Source organism: Littorina saxatilis, linkage group LG7 (genome assembly GCF_037325665.1).
Source record: "Littorina saxatilis isolate snail1 linkage group LG7, US_GU_Lsax_2.0, whole genome shotgun sequence".
NCBI lineage: Eukaryota > Metazoa > Mollusca > Gastropoda > Littorinimorpha > Littorinidae > Littorina > Littorina saxatilis.
Genome location: NC_090251.1, coordinates 15088231 through 15108715, shown reverse-complemented (window position 1 = coordinate 15108715; position 20485 = coordinate 15088231). Strand labels below are relative to the sequence as shown.

Sequence of the window (20485 nt, the reverse complement as noted above, 5' to 3'; positions counted from 1 at the left end):
AGTTTCAGTGTGACATGTCCTTCAGCCGCCAGACTGTCCAAAGCCGGCTGGACCTGGCGGTTTTTGGTGCGTGCACTGTTTATCTTTGCGCAAGACAACTATACATCAACATGTAAGAAAGGACAGGGAATAAATAAATGCATAGTATAACTCGGAAAACTGCAATTAAAACAGAAACACACAAAAAACACGAAACAGGCAAACCGATCGGAATACAGGTGCGGGCAGATAAAAGTGAGTTTGTTTCTCATTTATTTTATGTTATTCCATTTCATTTCATTTTATTTCATCTATTTTATTTTTATTTTACTTTATATATTTTTTATCATTTTTATTTTTTATTTTTTACTTTTACTTTGATGTCCTTTTAGTCTGATCTTCCAGTCTTCATCAGTCCTGTCTATTGCACACAACAACTTGTCCAAGTCCAGTGTAACCAAACTGGGTACATTGTCGGGTTGAACAAATGAATTCGCGTTTCACTTTCAAGAGAAATGAGGTACTGCAGCTTCTGTGTGTATGCGCGTTCGTGCGTGCTGAGCCGGATGGGGAAGGGGGGGGGTCTTTGGGGGCTCAAGCCCCCCCCCCCCGCCCCCCGCCCTTTTTGTTTTTAAAAGCCTTTGCATATTATTGTTCAATCATTAATGCTTCGGCAAGACCCCGACGCATTTTCATTCAAATTGCTTCCCAACAAAAAGGGGGAGAAAAAAAGACAGATTGAGCAATTTCTAAGCTCAGATAGCCCCGTTTGGCTTCTTTGGACCAAACAAAATTCCGAGGGGGGGGGGGGGGGGGGCATGCCCCTGGAACCCTCTAGGAATCTCGGTCGCTTCGCTCATTCGTCTAGATCGCTTTGCTCCCATTACTTAGCCACACTCACCACCCCGCCCCCACCCCCACCCCCACCCCTAACAAACTAACTGATCCGGCCCTGGCATGCATGTGTGTGTGTGTGTGTGTGTGTGTGTGTGTGTACTCGTGTCAGTGTCAGTGTCAGTGTGTGTGTCCGAGTCATAGAGTGCCACGGTGGGCGTGCCTGTGTGCCGCATGTATGTGTGTGACAAGTCAAGTCAAGTCAAGTCAATATTTATTTCAAAAAACCCCTAGGGTTACATGAATAAAATAAATAAAAATTGCAATAAACACGACAAAAAAAAATGTAATAATGAGACACAACACTTCTAATTAACCGAAAATAAATCAAGCTTAATTCATAACAAAATAATTGTAATGATACATTTTTTAATTTTTTTTAATTTTTTTGTATTTTTTTTACAGGAAAGTATAATTATGTTTCTGTGTTTGTTTTTGTTTTAATAAGAAAAGAAAAAAACACGTGATCAAATAATCAGAACTCTTTCAAAATACTCTTCTATCTTCTATATATATACGACTTGAGTCTGTGTGTCTGTGTGTGTGTCTGTGTGTGAGTTCGCGATGCACGGCGAAGTTCGCGAAGTTCTCGATGGATCTGCTGCAAATTTGAAGGGCATATTCAGGTAGACCCGGGACAGGACACAACCTGGTCGATATTTCAACACGTGCTCTCAGCGCGCAGCGCTGAACCGATTTTGGTTCCACCTCAGCTACCCGGGCCCCCATACCGACACACCAAAGCCGCTACACCACATCACAACGCCAAAGTTCTCGGTGGATCTTTTTCAAATTTGGACACCGTATTCAGCTACACCCCGGACACAATATCATCGATGAGATATTTCAACACGTGCTCTCAGCGCGCAGCGCTGAACCGATTTTGGTTTTTGTGTTCATTTCACCATTATAAGTAACTCTTCCTTATCTTCTCCAGGTTTTCAGCGTTTACCTCCCTTCCTTCGTATGGTGCACTATAGTATGAGTGGGGCATCTTCGGATATTCCCGGCGTTCTGTTACTATTTTTAGAAGGTCACCGCAGTGTCCAGAACGTAAATTGGACCCGTAAATTATCCTCACTGTAAAAGTGCAAAGGTCGAATCAATTTATAGCCACGCGAAAAATACACTGTCATCTATCTCTCTATATATACGGCTTCTCTGTGTGTGTGTGTGTGTGTGTGTGTGTGTCTCTCTCTCTCTATGTGGGCAACACCTGTGGATTGTTCAGTTCTGTTTGTGATGTGGTCTGGCGGCTTTTGTGTATTTGTATGTACTGGCCTTCCTTTGAGAAGCCATAACAGATCAAAAGGGCTTAGAGATAAGCTCTAAATTGCTCAATCCTGTTTGAGTGGAGTTCGCCTCCAAAGGTGATTAACACGGTTACATTCGTCGACAAGGATGGGACTCGATATGGTCAGGAATGGCATTATGGCCACTGAATCATTTTCGTGCTGTTCCCATTCCACGAATCTGGGAGGGACCTAAGCTTGGCGGGTCCATTGTTCGGACCCGGCAAAGCCGGCGTACGGCTCTAAGTATTTCATCCCGGCGAAGCCGGCTACCCGGCGAAACGGGTATTCCTCTAGTTATATATATACGACTTCTGTCTGTCTGTCTGTGTGTGTGTGTGTGTGTCTGTGTGTGAGTTCGCGATGCACGGCCAAAGTTCTCGATGGATCTGCTTCAAATTTGGTGGGCATATTCAGGTAGACCCGGGACAGGACACAACCTGGTCGATATTTCAACACGTGCTCTCAGCGCGCAGCGCTGAACCGATTTTGTGCGCGCTGAACCGACTTTGGTTCCACCTCAGCTACCCGGGCCCCCATACCGACACACCAAAGCCAAAGTTCTCGGTGGATCTTTTTCAAATTTGGACACCGTATTCAGCTACACCCCGGACACAATATCATCGATGAGATATTTCAACACGTGCTCTCAGCGCGCAGCGCTGAACCGATTTTGGTTTTTGTGTTCATTTCACCATTATAAGTAACTCTTCCTTATCTTCTCATCTTCTCCAGGTTTTCAGCGTTTACCTCCCTTCCTTCGTATGGTGCACTATAGTATGGGTGGGGCGTCTTCGGATATTCCCGGCGTTCTGTTACTATTTTTAGAAGGTCACCGCAGTGTCCAGAACGTAAATTGGACCCGTAAATTATCCTCACTGTAAAAGTGCAAAGGTCGAATCAATTTATAGCCACTCGAAAAATATACTGTCATCTATCTCTCTATAGATACGGCTTCTCTGTGTCTGTGTGTGTGTGTGTGTGTGTCTCTCTCTATGTGAGCAACACCTGGGGATTGTTCAGTTCTGTTTGTGATGTGGTCTGGCGGCTTTTGTGTAATTGTATGTACTGGCCTTCCTTTGAGAAGCCATAACAGTTCAAAAGGGCTTACAGATAAGCTATAAATTGCTCAATCCTGTTTGAGTGGAGTTCGCCTCCAAAGGTGATTAACACGGTTACATTCGTCGACAAGGATGGGACTCGATATGGTCAGGAATGGCATTATGGCCACTGAATCATTTTCGTGCTGTTCCCATTCCACGAATCTGGGAGGGACCTAAGCTTGGCGGGTCCATTGTTCGGACCCGGCGAAGGCGGCGTACGGCTCTAAGTACTTCTTCCCGGCGAAGCCGGCTACCCGGCGAAGCGGGTATTCATTCTAGTTATAAAATATATTAAATGCAATAACTTTCGTTTCTTTGTTAATTCAAATAAATGTTTAAATTTGACTGCATTTGAATTTCTACGAAAATACAATGGTAACAACCTTTTCCTCACATTTTCAAAAAAATGACACTGAAATATATAATGGAATTCATCTCCGAGTTCTCCAGACTGGCATTTTAACACATATTCTTTCGTGAGGATCGCAGGTTCAACAAAATAGGAATTACGGTGTGTGTGTGTGCTGCGATGCTTTGATGCTCGTCCTCTTTTTGATGCCCGTCTTCTGTTTTTTTTGGTTTTTTTTTACTAAATGGGGGCGCGTAGTGTTTTCTTTTAGGTTTGTCTGTTGGTTCTTCTGTCCGCACGGCTTACATCTCTGGTGTTTATGGGTCGACAATGCTGAAATGTGGTGTGTAGCTTGGAAGTGGGGTACACGCATGGTGGAAGTAGAACATTAAGTTGCATACCCGCTCTAGGGAAAGAGGAGACACGCCGGGTCTACAGTGGAACCGCCCGGCCACCGCCCCCGATGTTTTTCAATGGAAGATTTTCGGAAATTACTTCGTCGGGTTTGTATTGGTTGTGAAAAGGGAATACCCTTACCGTCTTTTTCTCTGACAAATAACTTCACTGACGCGTGCCCATTTCCCCGTGTTTCCGACACACCCCTCGCTAGTGATTGGCCCCTCCTATGTTTGTCCGAGTAAAAAGCAAGGGAATTCACTCTTTCACAACCCATACAAACCCGACGGAGTTAGTTTCGGAATTCGTCTATTCTGAGCACAGTTTCAGAGTAAAGGTGACAAATATCTATATATTTTTGAATTTAGGAAGTGATAAGGAATACAACTTAAATTGTTGCAATCCTTTTTGAATGCATTATTGAATGTTTAGAATTGTTCGAATTTTAATTGACAAACTCGTTCATTATTGTTTTTAAACATCAAAGCTGAAATGCAATCCCACAGTCCGAACTGAGTCAAAAATTGCTGACCAAAATTTCAATCAATTTGAATACAAAATTAGGTCATCACAGTGCCTCCTCTACTTGTGCAAAAAGTCGATAATGACGTCATTAAAGGATCGCCTGACTAACATTTCAAACCATTCGGTTGAAAAATTAGGTCGTCACAGTGCCTCCTCAATTTTGACTACAAGTCGCGTAAGGCGAAATTACTACATTTAGTCAAGCTGTGGAACTCACAGAATGAAACTGAACGTAGTCCGCCGCTAGTGCAAAAGGCAGTGAAAGTGACGAGCCTGTTTGGCGCGGTAGCGGTTGCGCTGTGCTTCATAGCACGCTTTACTGTACCTCTCTTCGTTTTAACTTTCTGAGCGTGTTTTTAATCCAAACATATCATATCTATATGTTTTTGGAATCAGGAACCGACAAGGAATAAGATGAAAGTGTTTTTAAATTGATTTCGAAAATTTAATTTTGATCATAATTTTTATATTTTTAATTTTCAGAGCTTGTTTTTAATCCAAATATAATATATTTATATGTTTTTGGAATCAAGAAATAATGAAGAATAAAATGAACGTAAATTTGGATCGTTTTATAAATTTTTGTGTTTTTTTACAATTTTCAGATTTTCAATGACCAAAGTCATTAATTAATTTGTAAGTCACCAAGCTGAAATGCAATACCGGAGTCCGGCCTTTGTCGAAGATTGCTTGGCCAAAATTTCAATCAATTTGATTGAAAAATGAGGGTGTGACAGTTCTGCCTCAACTTTTACAAAAAGCCGGATATGACGTCATCAAAGACATTTATCGAAAAAAAGAAAAACACGTCCGGGGATATCATACCCAGGAACTCTCATATCAAATTTCATAAAGATCGGTCCAGTAGTTTAGTCTGAATCGCTCTACACACACACACGCACAGACACACACACACACACACACACACACACACACACACACAGGCACACACACACACACATACACCACGACCCTCGTCTCGATTCCCCCTCTACGTTAAAACATTTAGTCAAAACTTGACTAAATGTAAAAAGCCGGATATGACGTCATCAGAGACATTTATAACTAATGAAAATAAAAATAATAAAACCCGTCTGGGGATATCACCTCGAAGAATTTGTATGTAAAGATTCATACAGATCGGTCCAGTAGTTTTCTGGGCATCGCTCTACACAGACGCAAAGAACACACACATACACCACCATCCTTGTCTCGATTCCCAGTCTATGTGAAAACATTTAGTCAAAACTTGATTAGATGTAAAAATCCTCATGCTGGCAGTTCGCAGCACAGCCGAAATGATTTTTGTTTTGTTTTTTTCAGTTAAAAAATTCTGTGTGCGTGAGTCAGTCTGTTCCGAATGTATGTGCTGCATGATCGAGTTGACATAGGCCGTGCCAGTTGCAAAGTTAATTCAACCGAAAAATCCAACTTGGCACAGAAAGACTGAAAAAGACTCGGCTCTAATACTGTACCATGCTGGACCTAGTGTAAGAGAGGGAGGGGCTTCCAAAATGAGGCAGAGGTACAGGGATTGGCTGACGGCCGGGTGGTCGGGGGGTGGTGCTTTTAATCAGTATCTGGCCGCATTTGAAATGTGTTTGGTTTATCAGAATTTGCTCTTTCTGGTTCAGTCTTTTTTTGTTTGTGTTTTTTCGTTTTCAGTTTTACTTACCATTGTATCTTTTAATTCAGTTTAAGCTTTGCAATGAGTTTGACATGGCACAGGTCACCGAATAGAGTAGAGTGGGTAAATAAGGGGACCGAACTTCGGCGGCGGCCTGGCAAAACTCGGCTGCTGTGACTGGGGGATGGGGGATTTTAACGTCACTAGGCGTTATGTTTCTGTTTGGGCAGAAGCAAAAGTAGAGGGTGCAAGTACCGATGGTTACATTAATGGCATCTAACCGCGGGTAAACTCTTTCTTGCTGAAATTAATTGTTGGTGCTGTTTTTGTTCCTGCAAGGAATCGATCACATTTTATCCGTATTCGGAGTAATTCCTATTTTGTTGAACCTGCGATCCTCACATTTACGGTAACTTCAGTTCATAATGGCTCCTGCGGCGCGATAAAAGCACACGGACAACAATGGTGATAATTAAGTTTGCAAAATAACTTTTATCTGTGAAAGTAAAAGCGGGTATCTTGCTGTATAAATGCATGACATGAGTTCCTATTCTAGAAATTCTATTCTTTTTTTTTTCGCAACGGGATTCATTGAATTTGTTGTTGATTGTTTGCAGCTACGGATCGCGGCTCTAAATGAAAGTGACAGTGGAGAGGAAGAATCGGATCAAGAAGATGAACCAACCGCAACCAAGGAGGCAGAGGTATTGTAATGCTTACGCTACTGTTGTGCAATGTACAGTTGTTCCTCATTTTATCTATTCTTTATAGTAACCGTTGCTTGACAGGACTGCCTGACCGATTGAATGTGTAGATTTTTCGGTTCACATTGAAAAAATCCCTCTTCAGTAAGTGACATCACTTTCACAGGGTTGATTCTGGAGTGGTATGCCATTGCCATGTGAAATTGATAGCTTAATTATCTCTGAATCTTTGTGCTGTTTACATTTTGCGTTCTGTTTTCAGGAGGCAGAGGCTTTTGCAGAATACAATCGTGCACTGGGTCTGCAGAGATCAGGTGATGGAAAAGGTGCCGAGCGTGTCTTCTCCAACTTGCTGCAGCACCCATTTCTTCAGAAGGTATGACTTACAATCATAAATGTGTTTGCTTTCATTATTACTATTAGTGTACAACGTGAGCTCCTTGACTGTTTCTACTACTCAGTACTAGCCTTGCACATTTTGGACTCGCTCCTGGCTATCAGGCGGGTAATTTGGTCATCCCTGACATGCACTTCGCAGTGTTTTTTCTTGGCAGTCAAGTTATTCTGATGCAAAAAAGCTGCTCATGTAGTGCCATTGATATGATATTGGCATGCAGGTATGTGCTGTATACAATGGAACCTCCCCTGCTAGACACTGTTTTCTCAGACTTTCTGTTCAAAATCTTGTAAATGTAAAGGCAAAAGCTATACGCACTCCGAGTGTATACAGGATCGGTGAGTCTGTATACACTCCGGCAATGAAAAGCTCTGTTACAAATCTGTAGCCAATGAAATGCCCCCTAACAAGTCGTTAGGAAGTAGCCAATGAAAAATCAGTCTGACGTATGGACTTCCGCTATTTCTTTTTCGGAGTGTCGAGGGTTGGCAAATACTGTACATTCACATAGTATACAACCGTTTCAAGGTCGATACTCACTCCAAGTGTGTTCCAAACTCCGACAATAAACTGCCATGAAGCATCAGTTTCGTGTGTTTGTTAGTTTTTGTCTGTGTTTGTTCCCAGCATACTTTGATACCATGAATCGAAAGTGAACCGTACCTTTGCAAAACGGCGTCGAATGACGCTCCGAGTGTTGATGCGGTTCAGTGTCGAAAATGTAATCTACGTCACAGCAAAGGCCGTGCAGCATCAGATTGTTTTCGTTTCTTTGTACTCGTATAATCAACTGCTCTGCGTTCCTATCGCAAAGTGGTGTTGAATGTCAAATTCGCTTCGCGACTGGAAGTTAAAGCCGGGGTGCATACAGTGGTCAGGTCTTGTATACACTCCGAGTGCATATAGCCAGTGCGAAATGTAAACCCAATTTAAGGCTTCCTCCTTTTTAAGTCCTAATTTTCAAAGATTTTTGGTGGTGTTAAAAGTGGGGTTCCACTGTAATTAATTGAGCAAACATCAACTGAGTTGTTTATTTGTATTTGATTACATATTAACATCAGCAAAATGGTCAGTATGTGTTGAATTTGAACAGGTGTTCAAACTTGTTACTCGAAGGTGATCAGCAACAAGCTTAGTCCCCCGAAATCGGCGTATGGCTGCCTGAATGGCGGGGTAAAAACGGTCATACACGTAAAATTCCACTTGTGCTAAAAACATGAGTGAACGTGGGAGTCTAAGCCCATGAACGAAGAAGAAGAAGAAGCAACAAGCTTAGTGTCTACTATTTGCTTTAATCTTACAGGCGCGAGAAATCGCTGAAGCGGAAGAGGAAGACAATCACCACCCTGGTCTCCCTTTGCTCTACCTTGTGCACAAGAACATGGCCGCTGCTGCTGTGACCAGGGGCCACTACGTCAATTCCATGAAGTCATACTTGGAGGTAATGGTCGGAAACAGACTGGCTGGAGGAAAACATATTGCATGAACAAGCACCAAATTCATTCTTTTGCTCTGTCATACTCTGTGGAGGTGACTTATTATTCAGTCGAACCTGTCGATAACGACTATGCAAGAGACCGACCAAAAGTGGTCATAATAGACGGTGGTTCTTTTGGAACCCCCCGCGGGTTAGGGGGAAGAATTTACCCGATGCTCCCCAGCATGTCGTAAGAGGCGACTAATGGATTCTGTTTCTCCTTTTACCCTTGTTAAGTGTTTCTTGTATAGAATATAGTCAATTTTTGTAAAGATTTTAGTCAAGCAGTATGTAAGAAATGTTAAGTCCTTTGTACTGGAAACTTGCATTCTCCCAGTAAGGTAATATATTGTACTACGTTGCAAGCCCCTGGAGCAAATTTTTGATTAGTGCTTTTGTAAACAAGAAACAATTGACAAGTGGCTCTATCCCATCTCCCCCCTTTCCCCGTCGCGATATAACCTTCGTGGTTGAAAACGACGTTAAACACCAAATAAAGAAAGAAAGAAACATTATAGACAGGAAAGGTGACTGCAATGGAAAGGTGAATGATATTGAGAAAAAAACCAATTCTTGGGGGATCCTTTGGAGTGGTCGTAATGGTCATGTGGTCATTATTGAGAGGTGGTCACCAGGGCAGGCTTGACTACTGAAGACTGACTGTTTTAAAACTTATTCATATTGGTGAGGTGCATCAGACGGACGCAGTGGTGGTAAGACGTCGGCCTCTTAATCCGAAGGTTGTGAGTTCGAATCCCGGCCGCAGCCGCCTGGTGGGTTAAGGGTGGAGATTTTTCCGATCTCCCAGGTCATAAGTGCAGACCTGCTAGTGCCTTATCCCCCTTCGTGTGCACACGCAAGCACAAGACCAAGTGCGCACGGAAAAGATCCTGTAATCCATGTCAGAGTTCGGTGGGTTATAGAAACACGAAAATACCCAGCATGCGTACGTGTGTGCGTGTGTGTTGTGGCAAACAGTGTTTGAAGGCATTTGTAAAACGAGATGGCAGAGGTGCTTTAAGATTGAAACAAAAATTTACTTGGGGGATAAATCCAGTAATTGGACTTTTCAGTAAATGCATACCTTCTTTGCAATCGGGCAGGCCTTGTTGAGGCAGAACACCACGTTCTTTTGTGTGATTTGTAACTGTTGTATGTTTAACAGAGATGTCGTTTCTTTTTGAAGGCGGTGAAGATTGACGCCAGTGAAGTGACAGTGTGGTTCAGGATGGGTACAGTGGCCAAGAAACTCCACAACTACCCTCTGGCCAGACTGGCCTTTGAACAGGTACTCTCCACAATTCATTGCAACTTGATTTCTTGAACGTTTTTAGCAAGTTAATTGTGCCAAATTCTTCTTCTTCTTCTGCGTTCATGGGCTAAAACTCCCACCTACAATTCTGTTTTTTTCACTGTTAAGAGTCCACAGTTAAGTAAAGTAATCACCTGTAAGAGTCATCTTTCTCATGACCATGCTGTTCAGATACAGGTTTGTGATTTCTGTTACCGTACTTTCCGGGTGACAAGGCGCTTCGTTATCTAAGACGCACCCCCTTCTTTTTAAAAAAAATTGTAATCCAGTCACCCATTGGACGCAGGGGGCCGATAGGGCGCACCAAAATTGAAAAAGTATACCGGTAGTCGAAGAATGAAAATAAGCCAGCGAGATCAAAGCCAGGTCCATTGTTTATAGACTCGACCTTCTTCCCAGGGGTCAATGACCCAGTTTTTGCCATGAGAGGTGGTTCCTGTCATATCTGAGAGAGGAAACACTTCCTGCTTCGGGGTCAGTGACCGGTCAGTGACCGAGTTTAACAGAGTCGAACTCTGTGTGTGCCGCGAGATCAAAGACATTGTGATAGCTGGGTGGCCTTGTTTATAGACACGACCTTCTTCCCAGGGGTCAATGACCCAGTTTTTGCCATGAGAGGTGGTTCCCCTGTCATATCTGAGAGAGGAAATACTTCCTGCACCGGGTCAGTGACCGGTCAGTTACCGAGTTTAACAGAGTGGAAATAATTATGTGTGCTCTGTGTCTGCGGCCAGATCAAAGGCAGGCATTGTGATAGCTGGGTGGCTTGAGAGCTCGAGGAAACTTGGCCAGGGCAGTACCTAGTAGCTGAAACATGCATTATCACAAGTTGTTTGACTGGTACTCAGGCGGTCTCTTTGATTTTTTTCGTATTTCATACACGGATTAGACGCTTAAGACGCAGGGGTCGAACTCGAGGAAAGTACGGTACATTTCTTTCATCTGTACTTTTAGTATTGTTTTAACTACTGAAACTTTGCCTATTTTGCTGTGTTCTTTTAGGCATGACCTCTATCTTTTGAAATGGTATTTGCATAACCATACACTTACTGTTGTGAGCCCAAGTGGCATAGTGGTTAGAGTGCTTGTCTCTCACGCTGGCGGTTGGGGATCAACCTCTAGTCAGGGCAAATATAAATACCCCATTAAATTGAGTGCTCTGCAGTCCACCCAGCTGGAAATGGGTTCCTGACTCATATTTAGGTAGCAAGGGAGAGAAGATGGGCGCCGCCCTGATAAAGCTGGACCAGGGAAAGTTGAGATCTCTAGCATCTCGCTCCCCTACAATCAAATGTTATGGGAATAGGGCGGGGATGTAGCTCAGTCGGTAGCGCGCTGGATTTGTATCCAGTTGGCCGCTGTCAGCGTGAGTTCGTCCCCACGTTCGGCGAGAGATTTATTTCTCAGAGTCAACTGTGTGTGCAGACTCTCCTCGGTGTCCGAACACCCCCATGTGTACACGCAAGCACAAGACCAAGTGCACACGAAACAGATCCTGTAATCCATGTCATGGTTCGGTGGGTTATAGAAACACAAAAATACCCAGCATGCTTCCTCCAAAAACGGCCTATGGCTGCCTAAATGGCGGGGTAAATAACGGTCATACACGTAAAGTTCCACTCGTGCAAAAAACACGAGTGTACGTGGGAGTTTCAGCCCACGAATGCAGAAGAAGAAGAAGGTTATGGGAATACGTACCTTTACTTTTTTTTTAACACTTGCTGTCTGTGTCTACAGGGTTTGCAGTGTAATGAGCGTCACTGGCCCTGCCTGGACGCAGTGATCTCCGTTCTCTATGCTCTCAACGACTACTGGGGTAAGTGCAGGTGATGACAGCTCTGAAATATGAAGGTTACGCTACTCAAAGGGATGTTGAGAAGATTTTGATTCTGTTTTTGCTAGAGTGGAACCCCCTTTTAAGACCTAACCAAATCCGAGAAAATCAGGGTCTTAAAAGGGAGGGAGTCTTAAATTGGGGGATTTGAAAAAGGGGGTTCCACAGTACTTGGTATTCTTCAAGGGCAGAAGTTGTAATTCCACAGCAGACTTTCCTTGGAGTGTAGCAGGCACATACTTGCTCCAGCACTGAAAACGCTGATGAAATTGCCTTGAATATGCAGCAGAAACCACTTAAAAGACCTTGCTTTCCCCGATTTTCTGTTCATATCGTCTCTCAATTTACCTTAATTTCAGGGCTCCCTTTTGAAACCTGATTTTTTCTGAAGTTTTATTTTTTTGGTCTTAGTTGGGGGCTCCACTGTTTAAAGTACAGTGGAACCTCTCCCCCTCCACCCCCCCACCCCCCCATCGAAGACTCCTTCCCTTTTGAGACCCTGTTTTCTCAGATTTTCTATTCATAACATCTCTAAATGGACTGGGTGGCCGAGTGGTAACGACTGGGTGGCCGAGGGGTAACGACTGGGTGGCCGTGTGGTAACGACTGGGTGGCCGAGTGGTAACGACTGGGTGGCCGAGTGGTAACGACTGGGTGGCCGAGGGGTAACGACTGGGTGGCCGAGGGGTAACGACTGGGTGGCCGAGGGGTAACGACTGGGTGGCCGAGTGGTAACGACTGGGTGGCCGAGTGGTAACGACTGGGTGGCCGAGTGGTAACGCACTTGCGCTCGTAAGCGAGAGGTTGCGAGTTCGACCCTGGGTCAGGGCGTTAGCAATTTTCTCCCCCCTTTCCTAACCTTGGTGGTGGCTTCAAGTGCTAGTCTTTTGGATGAGACGAAAAATCAAGGTCCCTTCGTGTACACTACGTGGGGGTGTGCACGTTAAAGATCCCATGATTGACAAAAGGGTCTTTCCTGGCAAAATTGTATAGGCATAGATAAAATTGTCCACCAAAATACCCATGTGACTTGGAATAATAGGCCGCGAAAAGTAGGATATGCGCCGAAATGGCTGCGACCTGCTGGCCGATGTGAATGCGTGATGTATTGTGTAAAAAAAATTCCATCTCACACGGCATTGAATATGTGCGCGATATAAATTGCATAAAAATTTTTTTTTTTTTTAAATCCCTGCGCTTAGAACTGTACCCACGGAATACGCGCGATATAAGCCTCACATTAATTGAATGATAAATTTACCTTAATTTTTGGGCTTTCTCTCTTTTGAGACCAGATTTTCTCAGAAATTGGTTGGTCTTAGTTGGGGGTTCCGCTCTTTAAAGTGTAGTTCTTCAGGTGAAGGTTGAGATACATTTCTCTGTGGTTAATGCCATCGTTACTTGACTTTGTGTGCAGTATGCCTTGATTACTGTGGGCGCGCATTGGAGCGTGACCCGTACTACACAAAGGGCCTCGTCTTTATGAGGCAGATCTTGAAAGAGCAGCCCTCCTTGTCTGAGGACACGAAGGAAATATTTGCTTACTGGTAAGTATGAGGTAGTGGATTGTATTTGTCAAGATAAATGACAGTAATGAGGAGGAGGGGGGGGGGGGGGGGGGGGAGTGTGTTGGGCAGCAGAAGACATGCTGTCACATTCTTTTTACAAATTGTGTGATTGTGTCATCTTCACGTGCCATAGCGTTTCTGTCATGTGTGCGTGTTTGCATGTGTGTTTATGTGTTTTCTGTCCAATAGATTTGTTATGTATAATATTTATTGCCTTCTGCTGCTGCCTTGCAGAAGTTGTGATGCAAGTACAAACTTGCAGAGGAGCTGACTTTCCCCACAGTGTTTGTGTTTGTGTGGATGCGTGCCAGCATGCATCCATCCATGCATGCGTGTTGTCTTTTGATGTATGTGCTGTGTGAGTGTGTTTGTGTGTGTGAAGGAGTGAGGGATTTTGTGTGTGCTTGCATACATAATTTGTGTGTGCTGTCCCTGACTATTTTGCAGTTTGACACTATTAAAGCTGTTGTTGTTGTGTTTCAGTGATCCTGTCATCCATAGTGTGTCTGTCCAACCATCAGAGGCAGAAGAGGTGAGACTACTTTAATTCAAGAACTGCTTCCTGGTGTGCTAAGGCCTAAAAAAAAAATAGGTGTGGTTACGGTAACCCGACCTACCCTATTTTTAGGGGGCGACCCTATAACTTTTTTATTACATTTGTAAAAAAATAAAAAAAATAAAAAATAAAAAAAAAACCACTGCAGAAAACGCAATGAAAGCGAAATCGCCCGAGTCGCACACTTATTTCCCTGTCAAGTAGGTTTAATTTGTTCACATTAGAAAAAAAAGTTAAAATAAAAAAAAAGTGATTGCCTACCTTCCTACCCTATTTATTTTGGCTATGTTACCGTAACCACACCTATTTTTTTTTGGCCTAAAGCAAGAATACAGTGGAGCTCTGCTCTCCACTTTTCAGGCCTGCACAAATCTGGACAAAAATCAGTCTTGAAGTGAAGATACATTTACAAATGGTATGGAAAAAAAAATGGAAAAAAAAGAGATGATGAACTGTTATTGTCTTCAAGGGAGGGTCCCCTGTACCCTGTTCTTACTTTTCTTGTTGTGCAAACTCTTTGAGACATATGTAGGTTTTCTAGGCTTTGGAGTGGGCTAAATCTACACATGTTTAACACGCCATTGTGTGAAATAGTTATGCGGGCAAGCATCTCATTTAGATTGTGATTGGGTTGGGTTTTTTTGTCTTAAGTTTCACTGGTTGATTCATTTTTGTTCAGCTGGTCAAGGCGTGCGTTGCAATCCGCGACAAACGGCGAGAACTGGCCAAGCAACCAGAACCGGAACCTCTCAAATTGCCTCTGCCTATTAAACACTTGACGTGAGTCTCAATTGATGTAGATATGCTTTGTTGTGTGTTGTGCATTTCTTTACTGTGTTCATCGCATGCTTATTACTTGAAACAGACAAAACAATCAGCACTTTCAGCAGTGTTTGTGTGATGTAGTACAGAATCAGAAAATCAGAATGGTTAGTTAATGGATGGTTTAATTTGATGACAAAAATTTCACAAATACGTTGACCCAATGGTCTTGATAGCGGACAGAAAAACAATGTTGACTTATCAAGTTAATGTTAACATTTCGTTAATGTTTTCTTTAGAGAACATAATTGTTGTGTCCAAGACATGAGCAGTAGTTTTTGAGTCACTTGAGAAAAAGTGACTCTATGTAATCGGTCAGTGTTAGTCTGTCCGGCCGGCCGGCCGTCCGTAGACACCACCTTAACGTTGGACTTTTCTCGGAAACTATCAAAGCGATCGGGCTCATATTTTGTTTAGTCGTGACCTCCAATGACCTCTACACTTTAACGATGGTTTCGTTGACCTTTGACCTTTTTCAAGGTCACAGGTCAGCGTCAAAGGAAAAATTAGACATTTTATATCTTTGACAAAGTTCATCGGATGTGATTGAAACTTTGTAGGATTATTCTTTACATCAAAGTATTTACATCTGTAGCCTTTTACGAACGTTATCAGAAAAACAAGGGAGATAACTAGCCTTTTCTGTTCGGCAACACACAACTTAACGTTGGGCTTTTCTCGGAAACTATAAAAGTGACCGGGCTCAAATTTTATGTGAACGTGACTCATTGTGTTGTGAATAGCAATTTCTTCCTGTCCATCTGATGCCTCATATAATATTCAGAACTGCGAAAGTGACTCGATCGAGCGTTTGCTCTTCTTGTTATGCACTCTGTTTAGTACAATATTGTGTAAAAGTAATTAGTGAGAGTTGTGTGTTTGCAGGTGGAAGTGTGTTGGAGAATGTCTGGTTGAGTTGTATGACAACTTCACAACTTCCGACCCGCCAAAGGTAACACAAACAACTCTTATACAAGTATATGACTGCCAAGAATGCGATTTTCACAGTTTTTGTGAAGGGCAGGGAGGGTTATTTGTTACTGCTGTGTATTCCTTCATGCTGCTTTGACAGCGCTGAAAGTCCACAAAATGGGGCACTGGCCTTTGGCTAGTACTTCTCATAATTTACTAGCCAGAGAGCAAATTTGTGTATTTTTACTCGCCAAACCAACAATTTGGTTCAGCAACTTTACTCGCATTTGGCGAGTAGATTTACATTTCTATTCGCCATTTACATGTTTCTACTCGCCATGGCGAGTAAAATACTCGCCACTTTCAGGCCTGTTTGACTAACTCTGTGTGTGTGTGTCTGTGTCTGTGTATGTGTGTGTCTGTGCGTTTTTACAGCAGTTCTGTGAAACTTCCAATGAAAAGGGTTTCTCTTTGATTTTTAGCGAATGTTCTTGGTATGTTTTGTAATTGTGTGGTTTGCATGAACAATGTGTGTCCACTTTATGTTTTTTCAACACAGTACAGAGGAACCCCCCTTTTAAGACTCCCTCCTTTTTAAGACCTTGTTTTCTCAGACTTTCTGTTCATAACCTCTGTATAATTACCTCCTTTTAAGACTCCCTCCTTTTTAAGACCTTGTTTTCTCAGACTTTCTGTTCATAACCTCTGTATAATTACCTCCTTTTAATACTTGATTTTCTCAGATTTGTGTAGGTCTTAAAAGGGGGGTTCCACTGTAATGCCGTTTCACACCAGGGCACTTTGAAATACAGTGGAACCCCCGTTTTAAGACCGCCCAATTTAAGACTCCCTCCTTTTTAAGACCCTCCTTTCTCCTATGTTCTGTTCATAACCTCTGTAAATTTACCTTTATTGTAAGACTCCCTCCATTTTAAGACTCCCTCCATTCTAAGACTCCCTCAATTCTAAGACTCCCTCAATTCTAAGACTCCCTCAATTCTAAGACTCCCTCAATTCTAAGACTCCCTCAATTCTAAGACTCCCTCAATTCTAAGACTCCCTCAATTCTAAGACTCCCTCAATTCTAAGACTCCCTCCATTGTAAGACTCCCTCAATTCTAAGACTCTCTCATTTGAAGACCTGATTAAATGACATATTCTTACCGCAATTCTCAAAAATGCATTGACAATGATCTCACATGCTAGGTGTCGAAAAACTACTCAAATTACCTGCCCTTGTAAGGGTGGTAGCCAAGTTAAAGACAGACGCCATGGCCGTTGCTATGGCATGTCCTTGACCTTGGTTGCCCCTCGCACCACGTGTGCGCTGGCTTTATATTTGTAAAAGTTGTGAAAGGGGGGTTTCGCTGTATGCTGGAATTAATGTCTGCTTTCAGAGTCTGGCGCTAGCCATGGACTTGAGCGAGTACACGGCAGTGGCGGAGGGGAAGGCTGACCACCCAGATGAAGAAGTCACGCTCCTGCCAGCCACATCAGTAGAAAATCAGGCAGCTTCCACTTCTACTACCTCAGCAGTAACCCCGCAGGCATCAACATTGACTGCGACCACAACAACAGTATCAGCAACAGCAGTATCAGCAACAACAGTCACACCCACTCCTACAACAGAAGTTTCAGCACTTTGCCATCTTAAAGCGGTGAGATCAGAAGCGTTCATTGTCAGTGCAGAGAAAATGGAGATTGATCCTGAGCCTGTTTCAAAGCTTCCTCCCCATCAGACAGACAGTGACGCTGTCAAAGATAGACGAACTAGTGAGCAAGTTGAAAAGACTCGAGACACAGAAGAAAAGATGGACGTTGAAACGGTGCCTACAGAAACTAGCAATACTGGCAAGCCTGCTGTTGTAGGGGACAACAATGGAGAAACAGTGAAAGGCAGATCTGGAATTGTAAGCAAAACACAGGCTATGGAAACGGAGGAAACTGGTGAGGTGAAGGCTGAACTAGGAGGGCAAGCCAGTACATCTTTGCAGCCGGACACAAACAATTCTGTCGTTGTTTCTGGCGCAGGTCGAAATCTGTGCTCACCGACTGTGCCCGAAGAAGTTGGTGTTGAAAAGAAGCTGACATCCACCCCTCCTATACCTCTTCTTACCACCAGCACAGACAGTAACAATTTCTCACCGAATTTGTCGCAAAATGCTGAGTCAGAAATGAAAGCAGAGACTAGTCTTACTGTGGTGTTTTCTGCTGAAGGATTACTTTCTGAAGCTGCTGGGAAAGTTACAGACGCTGCCTCCATTTCTTCACAAGTTCCCAGTTCCAGGTTTGCTCCTGTTGCTGAAACAACACCAAGGGAGAGTTTGACAAAGGAGACATCATCTGATATTACCGCTAAAACAGAGGAAACTGTGTCTTCCATTCCAATGGCGGCTGTTACACCTGCTGTATCAACAGTGCCTACCAAGTCGTTGACAGAGAAGAGTTGTGAGGAGAAAATGGTCCTTGGGACAGCTTCATCGCAGCAGCTTAGTGTGAAGGTTGAATTGCCAAACACAGCGCCCACTAGCCACACTGCAGCAGTTTCTCCCTCTTCCTCAGTTATAAGCGTGTCTGATACTCCTCCTTCTGCTAAGCCTGCAGATTCTAGGCTTTCCCCAGCGGTGGTATCTGCCACAGCTTCTCCTGCACTTATCTCCACTACAGAGGCTCCTGGGGCTGTCGCTGCTTCTTTTGCCCTCTCAGTTTCCGTCAGTGCCTCGCCTGCTGTGAGTGCAAGTATCGCCGACAGCCTTCTGGCTGTGAAGACTTCCTCTCCAGCCACCCTCCCACTCCAAGCTTCAGCCAGGAACGCCCCCTCAGCAGCATTACGCACCTCCCCTGTTCCTGCTGTTTCCGCACGCCCGGCCTCTTCCCCAAAGTTCCAGTTCAATACCATCACGTCCAAGGAGGTGCAGGCTCTCCTCCAAGATGTTCTGCCCACCACCCCTCTCCTCTCCACCCCGGCACCTTCCTCCTACTCTGCCAGCCTGACGGAGCGTGTCAGACAGGCGTCACCCTCAGGTCAAGCTCCGCCCACTTCTCAGGCTCCACCCACCTCACAGGCTCCACCCACTTCCTTGTCACCAAGCTCCATGGCATCTGCTCAGCTGCAGTCGCTTGCTCGTCTGACCAATGCGAGTGACTCTGCCACGCCTGCTGAGGGAGGGGCGGTCTCTTCCCCTGCTGTCACGCTGGCAGGTCAGGCGGGTTCAAGCCCCAGGCTTTCACCGTCCAGTCGCCACAACCCTGTCACCTCCACTCCCGTTACTGCTGAAGGTGAAGTTTTTACCTTTTCTGAATGAATGCATGTGACAGGTGTAATGGCCCAGTAGATAGGACGCCAGCTTTCCCGTGCGGGAGAAGGTTGAGTGTTCGAATCCCATCCGCGCCTGCTGGGATAAGGTTGGAGATATTTCTGATATTTCAGGTCAACTTTTGTGCAGAACTGCTAGTACCTTATCCCCCTTTGTGTATACACGCAAACACAAGTCCAGGTGCATAGGGAAAAGATCCTGTAATCCATCTCAGGGTTTGGTGGGTTATACACACACGAAATACCAAGCAGGCATCCCCCGAAAGCGGCGTTAGGCTGCCTAAATTGCGGGGTAAAAATGTTCATACACGTAAAAACTGTGAAGAAGAAGCTTGTGAGCTACATGTATGGTGATCCTGAAAATGGTAATTGAAAACAATTATGTTATTTGTGTGTGTTTTCAGTGGCACTGCCACGAGAGATTGACTTAATGTTTCGATATAGCTTCATGCAACTTGTTTTTGTTTTGCAGTCGCCCTGCAAGACCATGTGGGGTTGGGACGAGGGGACAAAGGGGCCAAGAGAGGTTCAAAACGAAAGCGCACCCGGTCTGAGAAAAGGGTTGGGGTCATTGGGCCTGAGGACTTTGGTGTGAAGCGGCGATCAGCTCGCGTGCGCAACACCCGAAAAGAAGAGGAAAACGTGGATTTCCAGAAACTTCTTCACAACTTCCTGCCTTCCACTCTGACGTAAGTTTGAGGAGGGAATACTGTCATGAATTTATTCTTCCTCTCCCTGCTTACGCAGTAACTCCACACTCCCCATTTCCTTGCTTCACATAGTTTGGGAGCTCCTTTTGCATTGGTTTTGCAGCACTTTGGATGGTCCCAAGCGTGTCCGTTTATCAAAAGGTATCCACTGTAGTTTCCGGTGTTTGATTCGGAAGAAAAAAAAAATGACCTATGTGGAAAACCCGCAGAAACGCTTGACATTTGTCAAATGTTGGTCTTCAATTGTTCAAGAGATCTCAGTCAATAGTCTGTTTTACTTTATGTTGCTATTGCCTTGGGAGTTGTGTGACTCGTTTTCTTCATTCTGAGTTTGCATTGTCTGTTTCTTGTTTTGACCACCTGTTTTCTTTTTTGACTCACATGCGAAGCAAAAGTGAGTCTATGTACTCACCCGAGTCGTCCGTCCGTCCGTCCGTCCGGAAAACTTTAACGTTGGATATTTCTTGGACACTATTCAGTCTATCAGTACCAAATTTGGCAAGATGGTGTATGATGACAAGGCCCCAAAAAACATACATAGCATCTTGACCTTGCTTCAAGGTCAAGGTCGCAGGGGCCATAAATGTTGTCTAAAAAACAGCTATTTTTCACATTTTTCCCATTTTCTCTGAAGTTTTTGAGATTGAATACCTCACCTATATATGATATATAGGGCAAAGTAAGCCCCATCTTTTGATACCAGTTTGGTTTA

The 20485-nt window shown here is 43.9% G+C and overlaps 1 protein-coding gene across 1 annotated transcript in view; it reads left to right on the top strand.

The window, feature by feature from the left end:
- The first annotated feature begins 6576 nt into the window (after positions 1-6576).
- The window catches only part of LOC138970772 (calcineurin-binding protein cabin-1-like), a 56563-nt gene continuing 42654 nt past the window's right edge, over positions 6577-20485 (top strand). Inside the window, exons 1-12 of the mRNA XM_070343295.1 lie at positions 6577-6630; positions 6783-6869; positions 7132-7245; positions 8570-8707; positions 9930-10031; positions 11793-11871; positions 13307-13436; positions 13941-13989; positions 14693-14793; positions 15721-15787; positions 17145-19026; positions 19536-19752. Coding sequence (XP_070199396.1) covers positions 6628-6630; positions 6783-6869; positions 7132-7245; positions 8570-8707; positions 9930-10031; positions 11793-11871; positions 13307-13436; positions 13941-13989; positions 14693-14793; positions 15721-15787; positions 17145-19026; positions 19536-19752 — 2969 coding nt within the window. The 5' untranslated portion in view covers positions 6577-6627. The remainder of the gene's footprint in view (positions 6631-6782; positions 6870-7131; positions 7246-8569; positions 8708-9929; positions 10032-11792; positions 11872-13306; positions 13437-13940; positions 13990-14692; positions 14794-15720; positions 15788-17144; positions 19027-19535; positions 19753-20485) is intronic.